At 32.9% G+C, this 19,861-nt stretch overlaps 2 protein-coding genes across 5 annotated transcripts; both read left to right on the top strand.

Annotated features, from left to right (window-relative positions):
- Window positions 1-1,009: 1,009 nt before the first annotated feature.
- On the top strand, window positions 1,010-13,965 carry LOC101496041 (histone-lysine N-methyltransferase ATX3-like). 4 transcript variants are annotated; one of them, XM_012718689.3, is made up of 23 exons: window positions 1,010-2,325; window positions 2,428-2,483; window positions 2,573-2,765; window positions 5,812-5,919; window positions 6,017-6,085; window positions 6,196-6,264; window positions 6,377-6,468; window positions 6,572-6,664; window positions 7,280-7,415; window positions 7,623-7,695; window positions 7,834-7,933; window positions 8,068-8,192; window positions 8,636-8,781; window positions 9,656-9,760; window positions 9,976-10,040; window positions 10,121-10,334; window positions 11,974-12,057; window positions 12,199-12,255; window positions 12,383-12,472; window positions 12,581-12,667; window positions 13,237-13,311; window positions 13,468-13,568; window positions 13,680-13,965. In XM_012718689.3, the coding sequence occupies exons 1-23, from the start codon at window positions 1,501-1,503 to the stop codon at window positions 13,768-13,770; spliced, it is 3,054 nt and encodes a 1,017-aa protein (XP_012574143.1). In that variant the 5' UTR covers window positions 1,010-1,500; the 3' UTR covers window positions 13,771-13,965. The 4 variants fall into 4 exon arrangements, with proteins under 4 accessions (XP_012574143.1, XP_004510675.1, XP_073219890.1 ...); XM_004510618.4 differs by having other exon boundaries at window positions 13,411-13,568; XM_073363789.1 differs by lacking the exon at window positions 13,237-13,311.
- Window positions 13,966-15,920: 1,955 nt separating this feature from the next.
- LOC101500285 (probable F-box protein At3g61730) lies at window positions 15,921-19,648 on the top strand. Its single transcript, XM_004510629.4, has 8 exons — window positions 15,921-16,158; window positions 16,971-17,170; window positions 17,434-17,478; window positions 17,986-18,150; window positions 18,264-18,311; window positions 18,497-18,667; window positions 18,998-19,105; window positions 19,260-19,648. The coding sequence occupies exons 1-8, from the start codon at window positions 16,016-16,018 to the stop codon at window positions 19,340-19,342; spliced, it is 963 nt and encodes a 320-aa protein (XP_004510686.1). The 5' UTR covers window positions 15,921-16,015; the 3' UTR covers window positions 19,343-19,648.
- The last annotated feature ends 213 nt before the right edge of the window (window positions 19,649-19,861 follow it).

The following is a 19,861-nucleotide window of genomic DNA, read 5'->3' as shown; positions in this document are numbered from 1 at the left end:
ATAGAATTAATTATATAATTTTAGTTTTATAAAATTTTAACTTTTTAATTTTAGTCTTAATAAAATAAAAATACAAGTTTTATCTTTATAAAATTATTATGTAAAGAGTTTTCATCTTAATATATATGATTTTTTTTCTTTTATCTTTTTTTTTACATTAAAAACATTTATATTTAATTAATTCAAAATTTAAAATTTCAAAATTTTATAGACAATTTTTTTATAATGTTTTAGATATATTTACAAAATCATTCAAATATTTTTAAGTTAATAATTAAATATATTTCGTTTCAACTAGGATTAAAACTGTTGCGAGATAATTTTATAGATATTAAAAATTGTATTTTTAATGATTAAGTCATATTTCAACTGACAATATTAATATTATTATGGTAGATGTTTTTTATCAGATTCGAATTTGAAAATTTGTAGTTATATTTAATTTTATTTTTATTTAATAAAAAATAAAAACATATATTTATTTTCGACAAAAGCTAAAAACATTCTTTCTACAAAAGCTAAAATCACATTTAATCTTTCAAAATTTATTTATTAATTTTGTCAAAACAAAATATATTTATTTAATTTTCCATAATAATAATAATGATAAATATTTAATTTATATATATTATAATAACTTTTACATTATACATATTTTAGTCATTAAAAGTATTTAATTTTTGTTCTAACTATTTTTAAAATTATATAAATAATAATTGCAACGTGTAAATTATTTATTCTAAAATGTATAAAAGTTTAATTTTCAATAATACTTGCGTAAACAAAATACGAGAAAAAAAAGCATCTATCTGGTAATATTTGTCAGATAAAAATCTATATATATTTTAAATACGAAAAAAAAAAGCATCTAATCTGGTAAAATTTGGTCAGATAAAAATCTATATATATTTTAAATATTTGGGTGTTGATAATAATAAATAATAATAATAATGAATTATCAGTCAAAAAAAAAAAATTATGAATAAAATTAATGCCCGTTCGTTGTATTGAGTACTATTTACTCACACAACACAGCTTCTCCTTCTTTCTTTTGTTCTTCTTTCTTTGCCAATTCCAATTCATTATTTCTCGTGAAAATTTTCAGACGCTGTGTTTTCCCGGAATTTTTCATTCTCCATTCTCCGCTAATCGATTAGGAGATCGAAACCATCGTTTCAATCTCGCCGGGAATTCTTTTTCCTTTTCGTTTTTCTGCGATTTTTTCGTAAGAGAATAATAAATAAACCACTCAGTTTATTTCGGTTTTTCATTCTTTTGTTTGCTTCATTGTTCGATTTAAGGGTTTTTGCATTAGGTTTAGGGATTCGAATTTCACGATTCCAAGAGTTGCGTGGATTGTGGTGGTGGTGATTATACCATATATTGCTGAGAGGTTTTAGGGGGATTCGAATTGCGTGAGTCTTGACAACATTGTTTCGAAAATTGAAATTAGGGTTTTCAGATGAACGAAAATAATCGTTTCGAGTGGTTACAGCAAATATGATAATTAAGCGTACTATTATGAAAACTGAAACGGCGAATTTAAAACGGTGTAAATTGGAGGAGCTTGATTTCGAAGGCCACGAAGGTTGTTCAGGGATTCAGAAGAAGCGTAAGGTGAATGCGTTTTACTCATTGGGTGATTCTGAACATTTCAGTAGTGGTTCCGGTTCTTGGAGTAGTGAAGTTTCGCATTGGAGTTCTGATGGTGGTGGTGGTGAGGTTGAGTTCAAATCAAATTCTGCATTTTTGAATGGTAATACGATGAATAAGAAATGCTTGGTGGTGGCTCGGCCTCCGTTATTGCGGTCGTCGCGCGGCCGCCTTCAGACGCTTCCGTCGAGGTTCAATGACTCGGTGGTTCTTGATACATGGAAGAAGAATCGAGGAATGGAAACAGATGATGGAGATTCCAGCTTTGAGGATGATAAGAGTTTTGTTGAGGATGATGACAAGGTTAAGAAGAGTGATGTGAATTATTTGAAAACTTGTGAAGTGAAGGCTGATGAAATGGAGGGTGGTGATTTATCTAGTTTGGGTAGAAGGATAGTGAAGACTGAGAGTAATGCTTTTGGTTCTGGTCTTAGTTTTGAGGGTATGGAGCAAAAGCCTAATGAGAATGTTGGAAAGAGAAAAGAGGTATATAGGCCAGAGGATTTTGCTTTGGGTGATATTGTTTGGGCTAAATGTGGGAAGAGATTTCCAGTTTGGCCTGCCGTGGTGATTGATCCTTTCTTGGAGGCTCCTAAATCTGTCTTGAGCTGTTGTGTTCCCAATGCGCTTTGTGTGATGTTTTTTGGTTATTCGAAAAATGGAACTCAAAGGGTAATTTTTTTACGAGAGTCTTGTTTATGGTTGTAAATTTGAGTTTTTAATTTTGATTTTGAGGTTTTGGCTTTGAATTCTAAAAGAATAATGAATTGGCAGGATTATGCGTGGGTGAAGCAGGGAATGGTATTCCCCTTCTCGGAGTTCATGGACAGGTGTGTGTTGTTTGATGGTTATGGCTGCAGTTGTCGCTGTTAGATTATTATTGGAGATTTAATCAGCAATTTTTTTAATCTTTGTTCAGATTTCAGGGGCAGACCCAGTTGTACAAGAGCAAACCTAGTGACTTTCGCATGGCGCTGGAGGAGGCAATGTTGGCAGAAGATGGTATTTTGGAATCACTTTTGGGAGCGGAGGAAATTGCTACTGTAAGCAATCGTAGACTTGAAGAAGTCTTGGTTTCAAATGTTGATCAAGAATATTACTGCCAGGATCAGGTGAAATTATTTGTTTACTTTAGTGTTTTTTGTCATTGTGACCAGATGAGAGCACTTATAAACTATGTTTTGCATAAAAAAGAGGTTTTTTGAGTCATGTTAACCGAGGCTGCAGTACTAGTCAGTATCAATTTGTCAAGGGAGGACTTTGGGATGTCTATTTATTTGGCTATACCTTTTAATTCACCTGAATGTAGTTTTTAGTTTGTACTGAGATATATTTTTTTTAACATACTAGTGAAATATGTGTTAATATTATTATAGTACTTGTTAGAATATTAGAAAAATCTTATAATATTTATTATATTATATTAGAGTATCTTGAGTTATTCCCTACGATCAATTTATAATCATAGAGATATATTAGAATATCTCTCATTATTATTATGATTTATTCTTGATTTAGAATTGAGTCTATGTTTCTCTTTAAATAGAGATTAGTATTGAGTCTTTTGTAATCAAGTCAACATTAAACTATTATCATTTTCTCTAAAATCCCACAACTTCAACATGGTATGTAGAGCCTATTTCGATCCTTCTTGAAGATCCCGCTTCTATTCCGCTGCCGAGTTCCCAACAGTTAGGGAATATAATCATAGTTTCTCTTTTCCAACATTCCGACACGTTTCACTTGTTTTCTGTTCAGTTCGCTATTGCCGCCGCTGCCACTATTTCCGACAAATTTTCCAGCGAACAGCGTTGTCATCTCCAGGTCAGGTCATGCCCGAAAGCGCATCGCCAAAAGCCGTCACATGCGCTCTCACGCGCTGCTAATCCCTCGTGCGAGTAGATCTCACGCGCCGCCGTCTCCACAGCGTGTGACGGCGCATTTTGACGCCTCTCAGTTGCTGCTTGGTCAGTCAATCACGCCTCAACCTCGCGGTTTTGAATATGCTCTCGTATTCTAGTTTCGGGCTACGGTTACACCTACTACATCCAAGATCTGCCGTGTTCATCTCACGCGCCTCCACCAACAGCCTCGAGCTCAGACGCGTATGTCTGCCTTCCGGCATAATGTTTCAGTCGTCTGGATTGAGTTTTCCTTCTTGGTTCCGGATCTGTTTTATGTTTTTTTCTTTCGAGCCACATGCATACAGTTTGACAATTTGTCCCAGATACACTGGCCCTATCTTTGTCCCAGATGTATTGGCCTTGCCTTTCTCTCCTTGAAGCATGTCTCTATCTCCTTGAAGCAAATTCAAGTTTAAATATTTTGAGTCTTTGATATTATTGGTTTGAAGCTTCCAAATGCAGTTTTTAGAAAAACGGACCTTGCTTTGTTCAATTGCTTGCCATGAATTTCTCTCAGGCTGATGATCATATCGGCTATCTGGCTAGGCTATATTTATAGCAATTCTCTCCGACTTCACCTGCATCCCTGAGTTGCTTTTCCATCCTTTTAATTGTTTTGAAGAGCAAAACATTATTTTCTTGTAACAAGCTAAAACTTAGTAAGCTTTAACTTGAGGGAGAGTGTTAGAATATTAGAAAAATCTTATAATATCTATTATATTATATTAGAGTATCTTGAGTTATTTCTTATGATCAATTTATAATGATAGAGATATCTTATAATATCTCTCATTATTATTATGATTTATTCTTGATTTAGAATTGATTTTATGTTTCTCTATAAATAGAGATTAGTATTGAGTCTTTTGTAATCAAGTCAACATTAAACTATTATCATTTTCTCTAAAATCCCACAACTTCAACAGTACTAACTACTAATATTAATTGAGTAAAAAAAAAACTACTAATATTACTATGGAATAATATTAAAAAAAATTAATTTGAGAAGACAACACCATCAATTGAACTCTGAAATAAAACATTCAAAGATGGCCCTAATTTAAATTACAAATAGAACTAAATTCAAAGACAACATAAATAAAATAATTAAATGCAATATATAAATTATGTGTAAAATTATGCGATTAAGTGTAGGATAATGAAGTTCAGCCAGATTATGTAGGGATTAGAATGAGTATGATATGAGGTATATATATTTCCATTCAGCTTAATACTACAATTGTGTGTGGCTATGAGGTAGGGTGAGTACTGTAGTACCTATAACTACAACTATTCTCATAGATTTCAGCGTGTAATGCATACAAAATATACCCGTTTAGCCATAGTGGTTAGGTTTTGTGGGTATCTGGGAGAGATATATGCAGTTTTCAACTGTTAGTTTACTTTCTCTGCAGTTATAAATTTGTACAGCAGTACTGAGTAGAGTTAATACCAGCACATGCTTTATTAGCATTAAGCCTAGACTTTTCTTACTGCCACATCAGCATAACCGCATCTGTAGTTAGTTAGAAGTGGGTGTATGATAACACCTCACTTGGTGCAGGATAAGACTAATATAAAGTCTGAATCACTGCACGATCCATTGTAACAAATATTCATTCTTACAATATACAAAAGATGAAATCACTTTTCTCCAGTTTTATGCATTGCTAAAAGTATCCATTAGGTGTAATATTACCCATTCAATTGATAAATTTTATGGGGACCCCATTGCTACCCTATGTTAAGGGTAGGAAAAAGATAAAACCTGGGGTGGCCAACAAAGAGAACCTATTATTGACACGAGGAGCTTAGAATAATTTTCTCACGACTATGTTAAAAGATAAAACGTAGTTGTTTTAAACAGAATTTAGTGGAGCCAAAGTCCGTCTTAACCACAAGGAGACACTGCTCCTGCTTCTAGGCTTCTATAGTTGTCGACTTACTATCATGGAAAGCTATCCAAGAGAAAAGTGAATAACTTATTGTTGCCAAGTTATGAAGTCTGGATATATACTACAACACAGGTGCGATACAATGAAATGTTGATCAGGTATTATCCAGTACGTGAAATTGGAATAATCTATAATGAAATGTTGATCATAAGTCTTCTGTTGTGTTCTTTTTAGTTTTTATGTTGCTTTGTTCAGTAATTATCCTGCAAGCAAAATTGGATTCGAGTTAACTATTAAAAATGCATCTCTTATCGACTCTTGTTATTTCTTTATTTTTATCCAGTGAATATATTGTGCAGGATACTAAGTATTGTGCTAGCTGTCATTTGATGTTGCCATGCAAAATTATGAAGAAGGTTAAGGATTCAAGTTATGCACATCAATTTTATTGCAAACATTGTGCCAAGGTTATGTAGAATGATTTATTATAGTGCTTCAAATTTTTCATTAAATCAGTTTACAATGGATAGATGATTTAAAAAAATTGATATTCTGTTTTTACAGTTACAAAAATCAAAACAATATTGTGGAATTTGCAAAAAGGTTTGGCATCATTCAGATGGTGGGAATTGGGTGAGATTGTTCGTTTTGCCAATTTAGTTTCCTTTCCAATATTTATTTTAATGTACTTCTGGTGCAATAACTTCAAAATTTTGATATCTTTTGGGAACTCTTTGAATCAGGTATGTTGTGATGGTTGCAATGTTTGGGTGCATGCTGAGTGTGACGAAATATCTACCGAATATTTCAAGGTGCTGTATTGTGGTTAATATGTCACTATGTATTAATTTCTCTTGATTGTTTTTGAAAAACTTTGCTGGTTCAAAATGTGATTGAATATAAATGACTGGCTACTGGTTGCAGGATCTAGAAAATACCGATTACTATTGTCCAGATTGCAAAGAACTAATGAATTGTAAATTACGGGAATCACTAACACACAAATCAAAAATCAAGTACATATTAATTATCCATTGCTTTCTTTTTCCTTCTATTTCGGGGTATTCAACATTTTATTTTATACCCATGAATCTTATGATGTGATATCTATTGAAACAGATCAATAGATAATAGCCAAAAATCTATGGTACCTGAGAAGGTGGCGGTGGTGTGCAATGGCATGGAAGGAATTTACATCCCGAAACTTCATTTGTAAGCCATTATCACTTGGATATTATGGGATTGATAATCCAAATTAAATATTTTGATATCCTATATGTATATATATATATATATATATATATAATGTAAATAAATATTTTTATGTTATCTCCTATCTTAATCTACATTGCTGGGGCTGCTTGTGTTTCGGTTAATCATTTTTTCTTTCTTTTGCCCCTGGAATTTCCTAAGGTAGTTTCTGTGTGTATATTCTTCTTTCTATAATGCATACTTGCTCCAGTCTCAATTATAAGCAAAAGTAAGGTAGTTTGCATGAAAACTTGTTTTGCTGAAGGGTATTTTGAGAATAATAGCATTAACTATGGTCAAGTTAAGTCAGATTTTGCTTATATTTTGGACCACCAAATATGTCTTCATTTTTGCTTATATTTGAGGCCGAAGTAGTATGCATCTACTTTTGTTTGTGATTTTGCAGTTAACTATTATATTAACATATATCCAGTATTATTTGAAAAAGAAACTATCGTCGATCTGGTTTTGTTTACAAATTTGACCATGATCTTTACATCAAAACAGTTTGTTCTGAATGCATATCATTTCTCTATAGTTGTATTCCATTAAACTGCTTGTGATTGCATTTTTCAGAATTATGTGCAAGTGTGACTCTTGTTGTTCAAGGAAGCAGACACCGAGTGAATGGGAACGGCATACTGGTAGCAGAGCCAAAAAATGGAAATATAGTGTGAAAGTGAAAAGCACAATGCTACCACTAGAAAAATGGGTTTGTATTAGTTCTTGCGATATCGGAGGCATGAAAAGTATACCTTGGTTTCTGCTTGTTATGGCTTTGAATAAACAGTAATTTGTTTTTGAAGTAAAGTCACAAGATATTTAGTGTTTATGAGGGACTTTGTTATTATTGTGCTTTTCTTTTTTATGATTATGTTGTGCTTGTTCCTCATATTTGACTTAACATATACTACTTTAGATGATGGAGCATATTCCACAAGATGGAGTACCGTGGCACTTAGATCAGCAGCAGGTGCTTGCCTTTTTGCAAGGTAAGTGTTCATTTCATGTAACTTTTACTTACCAAAGCCTTCAATTTTTTCTAGTTTACCATGTCTTATGGAACACGCTTTTGCATGCTTTCCTTGAATACATCTGAAAGAAGAGCTTTATTATACTTTTTGTGACAGAGAAGTATGAACCAGTTCTTGCAAAATGGACGACAGAAAGGTGTGCTGTTTGTAGATGGGTTGAAGATTGGGAAGATAACAAAATTATTATCTGTAACAGGTGTTTCAATTATTGTTGATGATCTTTACCTCTAAGTTGTAGAATTATTGGAGATGATCAACATTTTGTTTCAAATTTACGAGGCTTTGAAGGTAGTAATGTCAATTATATATGTTTTCTTGGTTATTATGCAGGTGCCAAATAGCAGTCCACCAAGAATGCTATGGTGCAAATGATATTCAAGATTTTACTTCTTGGGTTTGTAGAGTATGTGAAACTCCTGATGTTGAAAGAGAGTGTTGCCTTTGTCCAGTAAAAGGCATGTCAATCTAGTATTTTGGGCAATCTGAACTCTTTTTGCTCTTATGTCGTATCCTATGATGTAAAGTTTTTTATGCAAGTAAATATTTTTTATGGAACTAGCAAAAGGTGGATCATGCACTCTATTTCTGAGATGGGAAAAGAGGGCTTTGTATGGATTTTGCGGATTGACTTTCTATTATAGTATTATTCAAATAGTTTGCTTTACTTGGGTGGATTGATCAAAACCTAACGTAACCATTTTACCCCATTTTCACATAGTTAACGAGAATCATTTTATATGCCTGATGCGAATAATTGTAGTTATATAAAAGTCTTGACATTATGAACTTTCCTATTGCACGTGCCTCATTTTTCGCTCCTTGTATTTTTATCTTTCATGGCCAGTTATGCGATTAAGTGCTAATTTTCTTTTGCTATATATGGAAAAATGATTTGCAGGTGGTGCTCTAAAGCCAACTGATGTCGAGATGTTGTGGGTTCATATAACATGCGCTTGGTTTCGACGTGAAGTTGCTTTCCAAAACCCTAAGGTCATGGAACCTGCCCTCGGAATTCTTAAAATTCCTCCTAATTCCTTTGTGAAGGTAAAATGGCGGATCATTTTTATTAACAATTGGTTTCAGCTATAATATTGTCCAGAACGCATGCTGAATGATTCTAAATTTTATTAGTGCATTGACCCATGCAGTTTAATTTTGGATAGAGTAATATTTTTAATTTTTGAACGCTTTTATAGAAACAACTAATAGGTTAGCAATGGGGACATATCAAGTGAGATGATGCATTATAATGAGAGATGAGAGGATTAAATCTGAACCATACAACCATACATCGATATGGTCATATGATTGAAAGTAATGTAAGTGACACCCAACCACTTAAAAAGGTCACATGACTTTTTGTTTTAATCTTAGTCTTTCATGATTTGATCAATGACTAAGATTCGTTCCTCTCATCTATCATTGTAATACATCTTCTCTTTGGTATGATCTCGGTTAGCAGTAATTGTTAACTTTGAAGCTAAATATTAAGTAGAAAAGTTTGTAAACTAAATTTTTTTTGGACACAAACCAAATATATATAAAGTATGTCTCAGTTAGAAGTCACACATAAAGGTGAAAAATACCAATTAATTATATCCAAAATGCATGCTGGGTAATTCTAAATTTTATTTGGCGGGCTGTCCAAAATGCACCAGAATGCATTTTGTTCATTATTATTTATTTTTGGATGGCTATTCTTAAACTAAAGTTCATCCTTCCAAAGTTCTCTCTTTTCAAAAGTAATTCAACACTAAATTTACTATATAATCTTCCACCTCCAGTTACGGTTTTTTTTCCAACTTTTCAGTAAGATAGTGATGGGGTTCTTATGTAAATTCACTTGGCCTTCCCCTTTTCATTTTTCTTTTATATTAGGTTGTGCTGTACTTATAACTCTTGTCCACTGTGACTGCAGACTTGTGTAATTTGTAAACAAAGCCATGGTTCCTGTACAAGTTGTTGCAAGTGTGCTACTTATTTTCATGTAATGTGCGCATTAAGAGCTGGGTATACCATGGAAGTAAGTTTCTTGTTTCTTTTAAGTTGGCCAGGTTAATCAGAAATTGTTATTTTTTCTTGATTTGTTCCCCCCCAAGTGTTCTATTTCTTCTAGAGGGCTGGTGCATCCTTATGGTTTCATTCTGAATAAATAATTTCTATGTATTTGAATATAGTTGTCTTTGGATTACAAGAGCCGGGGAAATATGTTAATATTGATTAAGTTTAAACTTGCAGTTGCATTCTATGGAGAAGAATGGGACTGAAATAATAAAGAAGCTAATATACTGCGCAGTTCATAGGTTTGTGCTCTAATGGTTGGATTATATTTTTTGTTATCTTCCATTTTTCAATAATGCTTAATTAGTTAATTCATTCTCAGAGTCCCAAATCCAGATTCTGTACTGGTTGCACATACATCCCTGGGGATTTTCTCTCCCAGAGCATCGATTCAGAATCACAAAGGATGCTTTCGGGGATCAAGGCTGGTTTCATCAAAGAATATAGTTCTCAATGAATGTTCAACCACTGAAAATGATATGGTTGAGCCATTGTCTAGTGCCAGATGTCGTGTGCACCGAAGGTCTCCTAATAAGGTGATGATTCTAAACATATTATGCCCATACTAGTATATTGACTGCCCTATTCTCTTGCTCCTGTTATGTTTGTTTTATTTTGTAATTTTTGGAGAAGAAATGATAATTTAGCTTCTTAATTTTTATTCGTTTGTCAATATACAAGGATGGAATATTTGTGCAAAGTTGGTTACAAGAATACATATGAGGAACTAACAAAATATGAGTATTGGATATGATACATAGCTGATACGGCGACACATCGTGGTTGCATACGATACGTTTAAGAGATATATATATATATATAGGGAGCATATCAAATGAGAGATTTTTTACAATGAGAGGGTGAAAGTGTTAAATCTTGACCATTTAATGATACATGGATGATCATGATTAAGAGTTATTTAAGTGACACGTGATCAGTTAAAGAAGTCACATAATTTTTTCTTCTAATCTTGACAATTCATGTATGGTTATGTGATCAAAATTTAACTCTCTCACCCCATTATTGTAAAACTCCTCTCATTTGATATGCTCCCTTTATATATATATATATAGCTCATGTCTAGTCAGAAAGGGTTCCTATGTGAGAGTGAGAGGGGTTTTTTCAGCCATTAGATCATTATAGACGGTTGGGATTCAAATCTCTCTTTTAGTTACTCACGTGCACTATGCCTCTCATATCTATTGTTTTCATCAATAGAAAATTCCAGACGCAAACCAGGCTGTCACATTTCAATTTAGAAGCCATTGATGTTCTCTCTTCCCCTACCAACCATCACTGACAATGTTGCCACCTGCCTCCACGACCACAACTGGTGTCCGACGCAGACCCAAGACTAATGACACTTCCTCTCTGTGGCTGATTTCTGTTGTTCATCCACTGACTGTCTTACGTTGCAGAACCAGTGTTGATTTCTTCTATGTGTGTGCTGTAAATCGTTTTTTACTCCACACTTTCACCCTTTCAATGTTTTAAGTTTCATACTGTATATTTTGCATGTCTCATATAAAAAAAATTAGATAAGTTTCACCATTTCAAAATATGTTTCAGTGGCAATTGTCAAATACCCATCACCGATCAATAAGATGCGTCGTGATTGAGCTTTTCTTTTTTTATTAATCGATAACCCATAATAAAGAACGACACTGGAAAGGAATTAGGGAAATGAAAAGGTAAGGATGAAAGGTAGAAAGAAAAAGTTAAGTGACTTGATTAGAAATTAATTAAATCCGAACTGTTTATCTTGATCTTAGGGCTAAAAATAAGGGGATGCCGCTGACACCACCATAAGATTTAGTTCTCATCAGGACTTAAGCTGTGATTAGCATGGGTCAAATATAGTTTTGGTTTGTTGTGAAGATGTGACATCTTCGAGTAAGGAAACAGAAACACAGATATCAAGAGTAAGAGACAACAGAAAATAAATCAGATCTTAATCAGATTATTCAGAAATTAATCTAATGTAGATAATAATTCAAGCTGTAATTCTTAATTCCTATCAAGCTTCTACATATTTATAGTGACAACTTCTGGTATTTTTGTCACATTCTTTAATGCTAAATCTCAATTCTGAATACACAGTGTAAAAATTTATATTATCTATTGATTTTTCTTCTCAATTTGGTCTCTTTACCACTTTTTCTCCCATATTTCCAGAGGGCTGATGTGCCAGTTATTCACTTGCTGAGGGGACCCATCCTTCATTCTCTAGGTGCAATAACTCAATTGAACAACTATAAGGTAATCTTCATGGTCAGCATGATATATGTTTAACCTCTTGCTTTTTAAATTTGAAATAAATAACCCAGTCTTCTAAGTTGTGATTGTAATTTGTGAAAGGAAAATGTTAATTTGATATCTTATAATGTTGGTTTGTGATAGGATGCTGAAGATTCTAAAGTATTTACTTCTTTCAAGGAACGTCTTCACCATTTGCAGGTATTACATACCTTTCCATTTGCTAAATTTAATTACTTAAATTGTTTATCTCAATTTTTTAAATTTAAAATCACGTCTCCTATTTTTACTTTGAACTTTGAAGTCAATTTTTAATGTTTTGTATCAGAAAACAGAAAAGCTTAGAATTTGCTTCGGAAAATCGGGAATTCATGGATGGGGTCTCTTTGCTCGAAGAGATATACAAGAAGGAGATATGGTAACTTACTGCGTATTATTTTAAGATGGACACAAAAGTTTAAAATAAATACCTTGCTGCAATTCCTTCTGAAGACATAAAGTTTATGCTTGTTATGTTTGTCTGCAGGTTGTTGAGTATCGTGGTGAGCAGGTAAGGCGTAGTGTTGCTGATCTGAGGGAAGCAAAATATCGTTCAGAAGGCAAAGATTGCTATGTGAGTCTCTTGGTTAAGATTGATTTTAATATTTGTCTATACACCCTCCTATTTGTGTGTTTCACTAAAAACCCAAATACTTTTCTAGTAAGAAATCCCATTCTCCCTTTAGATTGTTCTGGTATGGATCTACAAAAAAATCATCGTCTGATACTCCAAAAAACCTTGAGAGAGATAAATTAAGATCTTTTCCACTCACGTATTCTTTAGTTTGTAACTCGAATTCATCTGTAAAGTTTGGCATTTTTTCCATAAAACTGGAAAAAAATAAGTAATTTTCTTGGTACGATCCAAGGATTCTTCTTATATGCATTATATAATATCCTTAATTTTGAAAAGAACCATAATCTCGGATTCCTTAATTTCGGTATGGAATTTTTCTTGACTACATTAATTATATCATCCATAGTTAAGCAAATAATAGTCATTCAGAATAACCTTATTTTTATTTGTGTTCTTTTTCAACTTAGAATTGGTTCAGATGCCTGTATTAGTCAGATTCACGATTGATGATGACATTTGAATTTATTTACTACTATTCTTAACACCAACTAAAATAAATTATGCAGTTGTTCAAGGTCAGTGAGGAAGTAGTCATCGATGCAACACACAAGGGCAATATAGCACGTTTAATAAACCACTCAGTACGTTTTACCTGGACCCCTGCAATGTAGATAGATTATGAATATTATTTGAAAATTCTACGACTTATGCACATTTATCCATTTGTTATTTTATATAAGAGACATTGCAATAGCAAAAAAGGAGAGGACACTGATGTTCAACCTGACATTTTTCAGTGCATGCCAAACTGCTATGCAAGGATTATGAGTTTTGGTGATCAAGAGAGCCGGATTGTTCTTATTGCCAAAGCCAATGTCTCTGCTGGTCAAGAACTAACGTAGGTTTTGTTTTGTGCTAGTGTTTGCATATCTTTCAATGTGTGCTCTCACATCTGCAATCATGCATATTGGGATATGTGGTACTTATTTTTTTTCTGATGTTGCAACAGGTATGATTACTTGTTCGATCCAGATGAGCGGGAGGAATTGAAAGTTCCCTGCCTATGCAAAGCACCCAATTGTAGAAAATTTATGAACTAGGTTAAACATTTTTTGTTCCTTGAGCAAATAGCAGTCTTTAGGCAATAGCAGTCACCTAAATGTAGGTTAAACATTTGTTCGTTGAGCTTTTTTCAATTTTTTGTTCTTTTCAATTCTTTATCAGCTTAGTATAATTTGTATATCATTTCTTATTTGTTATATATAAAAAAAAATAGAAAACTTCTGAGCAAGGCATTTTCATTTTTGTAACTTAGCATATATCACATGGTTCTGTATATTCTCCAAATTCTTTTGATTGGGAAGCAATTCTTTTTTAAGGCAAAAGGTGTATAGGAGAGCAGATATGTTACTCGGTGCTTTTCTGGTTCAGCATGGAAACGCTCGGCCTTTCTGGAAGAAATTCTAATATGTGATTTGGTATTTTTCAAAAAGAGGAATCAATATCTGGTCCGGGTTTATACTCAAGTGTTTTGCAAAGGAGATTATGTAACAATCAAATATGCGCAAATTGGTCCTTACAAGGATCTGAATCCTTTACATCTTCAATATGGTGAAAACTATTAGATTTAGTGGGAGAAAGTTTATCTTTCAAGATTTGACGACGATTTTTACAGTTGCAACATCATACTACAACTATGAAAGATCCAAACACTTCTTACATCACTACATTTGAGTAGCACTTGATACAACACTACAAATAGTTAGTTTATTTATTTATCGTTAGAATAATTAGGTTTGGATTGTAAATTATTGACCGAGTACTTTATTTTGTTTATATATTTTGATACTATTAAAATCAATGACATCGAAAAAAGACATAATTGAGTATCTAGTATCATTCTTTGATTTGTGCCTTTATTTATTAAAAAACACAATTTTTATTATTTCATTTCCCAAAGTTTTAGTCTTTATTAATTGTTGATATGACCAACAAACGAATTGTCACATACTCACGTTAGTACCGTGGCATGGAAAAGTTTAATAAGGTGGCACGTACCTCATTAATGTCTTCTTTCTTCCTTTGCCTTATATCACTTTACTCGAAACATTAATCGGAGAGATCAACCAATGCTAAATGCTGTTTGCCATGTTCGATCTTCATTCGTTATCCTCCGCTTGGCTTATGTGTAACTTGGTTTATTCCAAAGTGAAAGATAAGGTTTAATCTTCATCATGAAAAGTTTCTTCCCAACCAATGTGGCGAATAATTGAAGCTGTTAAGATGTTGGAAGCATAAGAGGGCCTAGTGTAGTCACTGTAGAGGAATATGAAATATGAAATAGCATAAGAGGAGTTGAGTTGTGCAACTCTATTTTTGGACAGGAGATAATTTTTCTACCCCAAGTACACTTTAGAAGTACACATCCAAAAACAAAACTATATTTTTATTTTCCGGATATGTCCATTTGGACAAAATACATTTTTTATCCTCCAATTATATACTATCTGACAGCACTATGGGTTTTTAGAGATGTCAAAAAATAAGATGCATTATTCCACAAGTCTTGAAAGTAAATTGATATTTTATGAACTTATATAAATATGTCGCCTGTGATAGTTTTTTTAATCTCTTATAGAATTTTTTTATCTAGTTTTTTTATATTTATTCAATTTTAGATATTTTTGATTATTTAAATTTAAATTTTAATAATTTAATTTGGATCAACTCGAAAAATTTAAATTTTAATAATTTAATTTGGATCAACTCGAATGAATAGATATCAGTTAATTTAATTCTGATGAGTTATTTTTTCAAGAAAATTAAAATCAAATCATACTAATCCAAATTTGCTTAATTGGATTAAACAATAAAAAAATATTAAACCCTAAACCATAATAATCAAATAAATGACCTAAGAATTTTTCTTATAAAATCTATAGCACCATTAACACTTCAATTAAGCAAAATTAAATCTACAAATACCAAACCAAACACAATGAACATTAATTAATAATAATATCAACCAAAGCTTCAATAATTGAAACTTATTACATCAGTCCTTACTTCTTAGTACTAGATGGAAACGAAATTTTTTATTATCTTACCATTTTTAAATAATAATTATTGTATTTATAATTATATAATAATTCAAATAGTTTATTTATTTGAAAAGGGATGTTTTGGCGCGCCTATATAAGGAGGGAAACTCAAAGGCTGCACCGTTGTTGTAATCTGTTACAGAGTTGAGAGAACGCGTTTCTCGCTTCACCTCTTCAGATTCTGAAATTTCAGAGTAGTAGTTAGTTAGTTGAGATAAAACTCATCTCTGATTTATCAAAAACCATGAGAAAGCGACTCCACGATGCTACTTCCTCCTCCTCCGCCGGTGAATTGCCACCTGAAAAGCGAATCCGGAGAACCAAAACTATCTGCTCTTGCAACTCTCCTCGTCCTCCATTTCTCTCCGCTCATTCCACTTTCTCATGGTTCTCCCTCTCTCTCTAAAAACCGATTTCACTTACAAGCACTTTACTCGCATTGAATTTAACTCTTGCATTTAAACGTGATGATCGTGTGTGCTTAGTATATGCATTTCTGAGCTTCAGAAGTTCAGATCAGAGTTCAGTTCGGATTTAAATCTGGATATGAATTTTTGAACTGTTTTCAGTTTTATTAAGTTAATTTATCTCTTTCTCTCTGGTTTTTGATTTTGTACATGAACGAAGCAGTGAAATCTAAGCTTATTCATTGACTGTTTACGAAAACTCGTGTGCGATCTGTTTATACTATACATCTTCGTGTGTTTACTTTTTATGCATTAAGCATTTGAATGTGATCTTATGAGTTCAGTTTCAAATCGCACGCTGTTTATGTTTTACGATTTTTTTTATAGAAGCTGAAAGAAAATTAAATCTGTATACACTGTGATTTTAAATATTTGATTTGCACCGATGAATTCCTCTGCTTAATTTAGTAGCTTAATCACTTTTTCAATTCTGTTATGTCTTCTGACTTATGTTACTATTATTGTTTAATTTCTCTGTTTTTTTCTCTTAATTAGAATATGTTCAAGATATTCAAATATTCAGTTTCTATAGCTTTTTTTTATAAGTGGATAAGATTAATGGATGAACATGCATAATGCACTTCTAGTTTTAAAAGAATCATTTATAATTTTCTATATATATATTTTATACGCACGAAACATTAATTAAGGCTAGAATTTAATAATTTGATTTTGATTAATTATGATTCTTATTTTGTCTGAACAATTTGAAATTGTGAATGATTAACGAAGGTTCGACGAGGATATTTGGACAGAGATAGCGAAGTTTCTAGATGGAAAATCTCTGATAATGCTTGCAACCACAAACAAATGGTTCCGCCGTGCTATCATGGATGACGGTATTTGGAAGTTCGTGTCCTTGCGTGATCTTCAAGTCCCTTCCCCGCAACGCGTGGCATTCAAGTGGAGCAAGCTCTACACTTCAGCCTTTGGTAAGTAACGCTTAGCCATTAGGCTTTCGTCATTGTTCAAGAATGGTATGCATTGTGGCACTTCAGATTGAAAGCGTTTTTGGTGTCTGAAATATGTCATTGACATCAACACCACACTGGTCACATGTAGTTAAGTTCAATCACTTATATATATTTTTAAATTGTTACCATTATCTATGTGTTTGCGTGTCTGGTGTTTGCGAGTGTTCCCTTCATATATTGCCACCATCCAATTAACGTTGATTTTCAAATTGAAATTTCAGATGGGAGCCACTCCTACAAGTTCCGTCAGCAAGAGAAACACATTGGTGAGTTGGTTCTTTGGTTGTCACGATCACATTATGATACTGGTTGTGGATAGAATAACAAGTTAAAATTCACCATAATTTTTGACATACCTCCCTATCCTAATAGGATTTAATTCATATATTGAGAATTTCACAGTAACTTTTAATAGATTCCACATACAATTATGGAAATGAATTTGATGTGGTAAGTGACAGCATAGTTAATGCTCTTGGCCATTGATGAATACTATTGCACAATTAAGATTTAGTCTTTGATTTGTCCAATATGTGAACAGTGAGCTATCCGACCTTGTATGTAATGACTTAGATTGATATGAATTATTGACTGTCCTAATCTTGGTCCCACTATTATATGTATCATTCAACATATTGTTGAACTATAGTAAGCAGAGCAACGCTCGCATAAGTGAAAATGTGTTACATTTATACAGGCATTACATGAAGCAGCTTTAACACACTATACTTGGAATTTTTTATGTTATAACTATTTATAATATGTTCTATCAGATTGGATGCGCATAGGTGCTTTTTACTTTGATTCTTCAGTAGCCCTGCTTACAGAGAGACTGAATTTTCCGGGAGAGTTAAGGAAAGAAGAATCCATGGAAAAGATGTTGCGGTCTCACGGTTGTTGCTTTCTTGATAATATTAAACCGGGAATATGGATAGCAGGTACTCCCTAGTACACTGACTATAGTTGACTATACGATCATCATTGAAATCAATTAAGCCAGCATATGATCTCGGTATTCGATTAAATCAAACTCATTTGTTTAAATTTGCAGATCTGCAGCTTGTTCGGTGCCCCGTTTGTGATCTCAATACTTGCGATGGTAATTTGAATATAATCCAATAGCCCTGCTGCATATCCCTTTGTACTTTGATTGTCTTCTAATTTGGATAACCACCACCAATAATTGCATCGATGATTACTGTACATGCTGTACTTGTCTATGCCATTAGAGTTAGGCTAGATTAAACTTACTTAATTTAACAAGTTTCTCCTACTTATATATAGGAACAATGCAGACATTAGATGCAAGGCACATAGAACTATTCCTCTGTGAAGACTACCAAAATGGGAGCTGGGAATACGAGCTTGTAGGATCTCATGATATCAAAAAACGAGCAGATGGGGCTGCTGGTGCCATTTTTGACGTCAAACATTTGGAGAATTCTTCTACCTCTGGTAAATCTTTATATTTTAAGTCAAAGTTTTTCTTTAATAAACACCACAAACATAAAGACATGGAAATTAAATTATGCTCCTAACTAGTTCCAGTTACGGTTACACAAATTTAACTCCAGTGAAGAATGAACTCAAAGATAATCCAAGAAAAAAATTAATTTCAATAAGAATGTTATGCCTCAATGATTCTGGGTTTGAGGAATAAGCATTTATGTAGCTTCGTGTTTTAAATTACTCCTTTTTCTTGCTTACCTTTCAAAGAAGACAGTTATTAAGTCCTGGCATTAACACATCAAGCCAATATGTTTTAATTTTCAAATTGAATGGCAGCTGTATTTGATTACAAATCATGGATTGGGAAACATAATGATTGGCAACCAAAGGCCATGATTGCTTTCCATGCAGTAGCTGTGAACACTAATTTACAAGATAATGAAGGTAAGAAACTTTCTTCTTTACAACTTTCATGTCCTCGAATAAATACGAAGTAAGTCCCAGAAAACATAAAAATCCCAAATTTCTTATTTAAAATTTACTGATGGCATGTAGTTGGGTTTTCATGATATTCCATTTTATTTTTCAATACAAGCAGGTCTTCATGTGAAATACCAAGCTATGAGGGCAGGAACTAATGGAGAAGTTGTTTCCATGAGAATTTCTCAGCAGCTGCTCTGACTCATCTCTAAATCGTCTTCAAGAAGGGCTAGGGTGGGGTAGTTCATCCCTAGCCTTTAAAATGCTCTCTGACATTTTTATACAAGACTATAATACTCTTACTCTTACAAATGAAAACAAATATTGTACACCCATTTTTTAATTTCCCACATGTAGCTAATGGTTTAAACATTGAAAGACCATAATGATTACCATTTCCAAATGAAAAGTTGAAAATTAGTAGTGGAAAAACATTCCTTTATATGAAAAATTAGAAAATTTCCTATTGATCTTGATACATCTGCTTCCCTAAAATTGAATTGTTTGTTCAGCGTGCTAAAATCAAACTCAAGAAAGCTGAATATTACTTACGAATTATAATCATTGGTAATGGTCAGAGTTGACTTGACAAAGAAGTAATCAACATATCAAAGACTCTTAGTTGCTTAAATTATCAAGAAATATAACTACAACTAGTAAATGTAACTATTATATCAAGAAATATTATGCAGACATAGGTTATAATACTTCAAATAGCTG

This window comes from Cicer arietinum, chromosome 7, assembly GCF_000331145.2.
Source record: "Cicer arietinum cultivar CDC Frontier isolate Library 1 chromosome 7, Cicar.CDCFrontier_v2.0, whole genome shotgun sequence".
NCBI classification, from domain to species: domain Eukaryota; kingdom Viridiplantae; phylum Streptophyta; class Magnoliopsida; order Fabales; family Fabaceae; genus Cicer; species Cicer arietinum.
This window is presented reverse-complemented; position numbering and strand designations above follow the sequence as displayed.

Coding starts and splice junctions, on each gene's coding strand:
- LOC101496041 (XM_004510618.4), top strand. CDS start 1,501: ATGATAATTAAGCGTACTATTATGAAAACTGAAACGGCGAATTTAAAA. Junction 6,086..6,195: donor ATTCAGATGGTGGGAATTGG/GTGAGATTGTTC, acceptor TCTTTGAATCAG/GTATGTTGTGATGGTTGCAA. Junction 8,193..8,635: donor TTGCCTTTGTCCAGTAAAAG/GCATGTCAATCT, acceptor AATGATTTGCAG/GTGGTGCTCTAAAGCCAACT.
- LOC101500285 (XM_004510629.4), top strand. CDS start 16,016: ATGAGAAAGCGACTCCACGATGCTACTTCCTCCTCCTCCGCCGGTGAA. Junction 16,159..16,970: donor GCTCATTCCACTTTCTCATG/GTTCTCCCTCTC, acceptor TGATTAACGAAG/GTTCGACGAGGATATTTGGA. Junction 17,479..17,985: donor TCAGCAAGAGAAACACATTG/GTGAGTTGGTTC, acceptor ATGTTCTATCAG/ATTGGATGCGCATAGGTGCT.